Source organism: Podarcis pityusensis (genome assembly GCF_964106645.2).
Source record: "Podarcis pityusensis genome assembly, chromosome: 1".
Lineage (NCBI taxonomy): Eukaryota > Metazoa > Chordata > Lepidosauria > Squamata > Lacertidae > Podarcis > Podarcis pityusensis.
This window is the reverse complement of record NC_138028.1, coordinates 66,183,135-66,189,134: the sequence shown is the minus strand read 5'-3', so window position 1 is coordinate 66,189,134 and position 6,000 is coordinate 66,183,135. Positions and strand designations below refer to the sequence as shown.

The window sequence follows — 6,000 nt, the reverse complement described above, 5'->3', positions numbered from 1 at the left end:
TGGACTTAAGACTGGAAAAATGAGAACCTGAGTGAAACTGAAACTGACAGATTTACCCATTCCTACCTCTCTTCTAGTTCATTAAAACCAGGTTCCAGTTTTGTAACTCTCCAGCCATTTCCTTCTAAGGTCTACTTTCTGTTTCCTTAAAGTGACAGGCACAACTTGTATAGGATTAATCTATTTAGAACACAAAAAAACCCATGAATCTTCCAGATTCCACTGTTTCTATGGTGGCGGCAGTAGATGCAGAGCCATCAGGAGGAGCCTCATGAGCCACCAGCAACAGCCTCCTCCACCCCCTCGGCCACCACCCCCTCTATACTTCCCCTCCCTCTATGACCGAACCACACAGAGTACCACCCTTGCTGATTGCAGCCTTTGGAGGAAGCTCTTTGTGCCACTGCGAGGAGGGGAAACAGGGTCAGCTGGGCCTCAGAGACCTCCACCTGGGCTTGGACTCCTCCCACCCGCCAATGAGCGCTGCTGCCCACCCCCCTGGCCAGCTGGTCTGGCCCCCATCCCCTATGAGCCATTGCGCTTCTTCTGTCCTGCTGCTGACAGCACACCCCAGCGTGGAAGTGGGGCGCATCAGCAGCAACAGCCAGATGGAGAGATTTGTGAGCTTGGCATCCGCCTGAAGGAACTGGAGCTGCTGGCACTCACTGGGGATGGCTCAGACCCACAGCAATGTGAGTAATCCAAAGGCTGAGATCCCAAAGCCTCTTTGTACAACCCTACCAAATATCCCTGAGGCTCTCTTGGTCTTGTACCATAATGATCCAGACATGTACCCTAACCATCCAGCCCAATGTCTTAAATGTAATACACATGAAAGATTTGGGGACATTGAACATGACATCTTACCCCTGCAATCCATCCAGATTTTGAACTATTATACACCCTTTTCTTTCTTAGGTCCCCCCCACACAATAAGCTTAGATAAAGTCACTTATTTGTTCTTTTCCTAAGAGTACTTAAGCTTGTTAATCTGAAGTTGTTGTTTTTTTGAAGTGACAAACAGGGTTTCTCCATTCCACCCACCTCACCCTTAACATTCTATAATAAATGAGTAAAGAGATATTCCAAATTGGTCCAAACTACAGCAGAACTTGAAAGACCCATTGATAAAAATATATACCAAGTCACTCTCTACACAGACACATTCTATGGATGCAATTAAATGACCTGAAATTTCTTATTGTTATTCTAATAACACATTTAAATGCCCTGAGAAACGTTCAAACTTTCTAATGCATCATCCAAGTGTTTTGGCCAAAAGATTGTAGCAGTTTCAAAACTGATTTTCATTTTGTAAAAGTCCGGTTTGCTAATCTGAGAAAATATTTTAGAACCTCTTCCAGATATTTGTGCAAATGAGCAATAGGCTCACCCCAGAAATATTGACGACCATTTCAGATACCAACCTGGAGGTCTTGCACAAGAAATAGTCTTAAAGGCTTTAACATTAAGATGTGGGTGGTTTGTTGTGGCAAGCAAGCAACCCAGGTAAGCTGTAGAGGTTTAGTGAAATCTGAGGGGAGAGCAGGAGGGAGGGGTGGCGTTGGTCAAGGGTGTGGATGGAGGTGGGAGTAGATGGGCTTGGTGAGTGATGCAAGCAGGGAACAGCCCCTTGTGTGTCTGTGTCTGGATAAATAGATATGGATGGGCACTTTAAGTCTTGTTTCATTGCTGCTATTTACATATATATTTAGTTTTAATGTTTCTTGTTATTTCTATTTTTATTTTGCAAACCATTTTGAGACACCTTGGGTACAAATAAATGATCTGGAAGCATCCCCCAGTCAGAAGTGGAGCACCTATTTCCTCTTCTTTATTTAGCCCCAGTTTTTATTTAAAAAAGAGAGAGGACTCAGTCAGAACAAAAGAGGGCAGGAAGAAGAAAGCAATCCATTTTTAAAAAACAAACAGTTTGTGTCTCCCTTTAAGAAATAACATAGAACGTTAAGAAAAGACAATGAGTGCATTCCATTTGTGGAGTCTCTCTACCAATGGCCATTGAAATGTATGTGTTTATTATTATTTTAACTTTGTTAAAGGCTAGAAGGCTGGTAATTGATCTGGTGGGTGGGGGAAGTGTTGGCCCTGTTTGACATTTACTGGGATCTCAATGTGAATAGATTGAAGGGACATTTATACACATGTGGTGGAGTTGTAAGAAAGCCAAAGAGTATTGGGAGATGATATGTTGTTGTTTGGTCGTTTAGTCGTGTCCGACTCTTCGTGACCCCATGGACCAGAGCACGCCAGGCACTCCTGTCTTCCACTGCCTCCCACAGTTTGGTCAAAGGGAGATGATATACTCAGAACTAAAAAAGATGTTAAGGATCTCATTTCCCAAGAAACCAGAGATGTACTTACTAAATATAGTAGGGGGGAAATACCCAAGAAAGTACTTAGTCTTTTCCTTTATGCAATAATAGTGGCCAGAATACAGTGGTGCCCCGCAAGACGAATGCCTCGCAAGACGGAAAACCCGCTAAACGAAAGGGTTTTCCGTTTTGGAGGTGCTTCGCAAAACGAATTTCCTATGTGCTTGCTTCGCAAGACGAAAATGTCTTGCGAGTTCCTGCAGGTTTTTTTTCCTTTTTCCCTTTTTCCCAAGCCGCTAAACCGCTTATCAGCTGATGGCTAAGCCGCTTAACAGCTGATGCTAAGCCGCTTATCAGCTGATCGTTAAGCCGCTTATCAGCTTATCGTTAAGCCGCTTATCAGCTGATCCTTAAGCCGCTTATCAGCTGATCCACTAAGCCTGCTAAGCCCTGTAGCACTAATCCGCTAAACTGCTAATGGGCTTGCTTCGCAAGACGAAAAAACCCGCAAGACGAAGAGACTCGCGGAACGGATTCTTTTCGTCTTGCGAGGCACCACTGTAATTTGTGCTCAAAGGTGGAAGGACAAAAATAGTCCCACAAAAGTAGAATGGCAGAATAAACTAATAGAATATGCTGAGCTAGCAATGTTAACTGCAAAGATAAGAAATCAGGATGAGTCAGATATAAAAGAAGAGTGGGAATACTTTGGCAAAGAAATATAACAATCAGATAAACCAAGTGGGGTTAGATATATGAGCAGCAGTTAAAAATAAGCAGAAGAGGAGTGGTAATTAAGGAAATGCAGCTTAATAAGAACTAAATAAGACCCCCACAGAGGGATGTGTGTGGAAGTTGAAGAGTGTAAGTTAAATGATGACAATTGTATAATCGATGTACAAAGATATATAAAATGCATTTAAAAAAAATACATTTACTGGGATCTCAGAAATGGAGAGAATTTGAGGCAATATTAGCATGAAGCCAGTCAAACACTTTGCCCCAGTTTTGGAAGTATATCATTGATCCTTATTACAAGACTTGGTGGGTATCCTTTAACATTTTAGTCTAAGACACAGTTTCTCGGCCTGGTAAATGTGTGAAAATGTAGTCTATCCACCAAGGGTCTTACACAAAAGAATGAAATAGGGACTGTAAAGACTTTGAAACAGCAAATGTCCTGTACTAATTAATATGAAGATAGATAATGACTTTCAGTGGATACTGGTATAAGGTAGAACAGAAAAAAGCATTATAAAATCTCTTGAATGGAGCCAATACTTGTATAAATAAGGAGTGCACACTGTATGGAATATAGCAATAAACATGCATAGGATCAGGTTACTCTGTGTATTTATCTGTGGAGGCAGTGGTTGTGGGGATCACAAGATGCAGGGGCAGATTTAGGGCTGTGTGATCAGTGCACACACTGGACATTGAGCTGAGGTGAAGCTGTCTCAAAGCCAAGTAAGAAAGGCGCTGGGCTTTGGGAAGGAGGTGTGAGGGCTCTGACAGGGTCCTAAAGTCCTCCTACCCAAAGCCTAGTTTCCCAGCTTTGGAAAGTAAGTAGGTGGGCTCTAGGACCCTGTCAGAGCCTTGTGCCTCCTTCCCAAAGCCGGGCATCTCCTTAACCACCTTTGAGAAGGTAGCTCAAGGATGCAGGATGGGGGGAGGGCAAATTTTGCACTCACACAGGGTGCCAATGTACCCAGTTCCATCACTGCTGGATGGTTTGCATTTCTTTAAGTGAAATAATGCACACCGAAATCTCAGAGTAGGAGAGACCTTAAGATCATTAAGTCCAGGGTCTTAAATTACCTGGCTGCACCGCTGATAATGACTATTTATTTTTTAGTAATAGTTATATTTTATTGAAGTGATTTCAATTAAAAGAAATAAAGGGATACAGGGAAAAAGAAGGAAAGGTGAGGGGGGAGAAAAAAGAACAACAAAGATACGTAAAAAGTGTGTGTGTGTGTGTGCGCGCGCGCGCGTGCGCACACACACACGCAAAAATGTAATATATGATATTCCCATACATTCTTATATATATATATTTACTTTAGAGTAAATAAAGTGCTGGACTAGGATCCGTGAGATCCAGGTCCAAATCCCTACTAGGCCATGAAGGTTGTACTTTAATATCACTACATCAAAGGTCAGTATTAATCAGGAGTCGTGTGCTTGGATTTTACATTCTTTTCTCAAAGGACTGTGCATTTGCATTTGTGGTTGATGACTAACATGTGTCATGTTCCATCCCTGTTTCTAGATAAGCTTCTGAAGGCACTGAAAGATGAAAAGACGCAAGATGTGATGACAGGACTGACTCTGAAGAAACATTTGCCGGCATCATGAGGGCTATTTACGTCTAGCCTCACCTTCTTCTAATGGACTCATTTGTATTATGCATGCTTCTAATGACTCTTCCTTTTTAATCCTACACTGCCGATGTGGAAATTTCCAACTTATTCTTCAATTAGCATTTTGTACATTTCCCCAATACTAATATACATTTCAAATACAAAGTTTCAAGTTTGCAGTTTTTCAACAGATAACTGAATGTGTACTACTGGCATCAACACCAACATCCTGTTTGTTTCAGATCTCTGACTGCGCCATTCATGACAGTGTCATGGACTGGCTGGATGCAGAGGAATGGTGGGAGGCACCTGCTGGGGAACCCCCAAGGGAAGAAGGCTCAGAGCTCAGGGGACTGATGGTGGGACAACAAGGAGTGGTCAGAGGGAGAAGACTGGGAGGAGGAGGAGATGCCTGAAGCTGAAGAGGTAACAAGGTTCAGTGAGCAGGAAGAGGCTGTGGCAGAGAGCAGCCCAGAATCAGAGGCAGAATTGGGGGGGGGGGGACAAGAGGCAGAGCTCAGGCAGGCTACTGAAGAAGCCAGGGAGTCTCCCCCTCCTGCTGCAACCAGCTCCCCTCCTCTGCTGGTTTCCTAGAACCCAAAGAGGTATGAAGAGGGTGGTAGTAATGAAGACAGTAATGGTGGAGAAGTCTCAGGTTCCTTGGGAAGGACCTGAAGAAGAGGAGATTTAGAGAGCTGTAGGAAGGCAGGGACCTTCAGTCCTCACAACTGCTGCATTGGGGCAAGACCTACTGGGAAGAGTTGCTGTGCTCACTAGGCCTGAGCTGTTTTGTTTCTTTGAATAAAGAGTTAATTTCACTGGCACCTTGTGAGTTATGGCTGACCTGCCCCTGACACCCACCTCAACGGTATGCAGTGCAGTCCTACGTATAAAAGAAAAGGCTCCAGTTCCTCCTGTCTTATATATCCTCTCCACTGTAATCAAATCTTCTTTGGAGAGCCGGTGTGGAGTAGTGGTTAGAGTGCTAGACTTGGACGTGGGAGATCAGTGTTCTAATCCCCACTTGGCTGTTAAGCCGACTGGGTGACTTTGGGCCAGTCATTGTCTCTCAGCCTAACCTACCTCACAGGATTGTTGTGAGGGTATTAATGAAGAGGAGAAGTGAGCTCTTTTGAGAAGAAATGCACCAATAATAGCAATAATAAACAAAAAACACATAATTTCAATGCAATTGGTTGTGGGGAGGGGAGTGAGTGATCTGGCAGAGATGGTGCATGTGCTGCCTCCTCCTCAGAAGTAAGCCCTATTCACTGCAAAGGGACTTCTCCCCAGGTAAAAGAGTT

The 6,000-nt window shown here is 43.6% G+C and overlaps 1 protein-coding gene across 1 annotated transcript; it reads left to right on the top strand.

Annotated features, from left to right (window-relative positions):
• The first annotated feature begins 239 nt into the window (after positions 1–239).
• LOC308471798 (uncharacterized protein C11orf91 homolog) lies at positions 240–4,861 on the top strand. The gene is made up of 2 exons (XM_080996086.1): positions 240–692; positions 4,606–4,861. The coding sequence occupies exons 1-2, from the start codon at positions 272–274 to the stop codon at positions 4,689–4,691; spliced, it is 507 nt and encodes a 168-aa protein (XP_080852212.1). The 5' UTR covers positions 240–271; the 3' UTR covers positions 4,692–4,861.
• The last annotated feature ends 1,139 nt before the right edge of the window (positions 4,862–6,000 follow it).

Coding starts and splice junctions, on each gene's coding strand:
- LOC308471798 (XM_080996086.1), top strand. CDS start 272: ATGAGCCACCAGCAACAGCCTCCTCCACCCCCTCGGCCACCACCCCCT. Junction 693..4,605: donor TGGCTCAGACCCACAGCAAT/GTGAGTAATCCA, acceptor CCCTGTTTCTAG/ATAAGCTTCTGAAGGCACTG.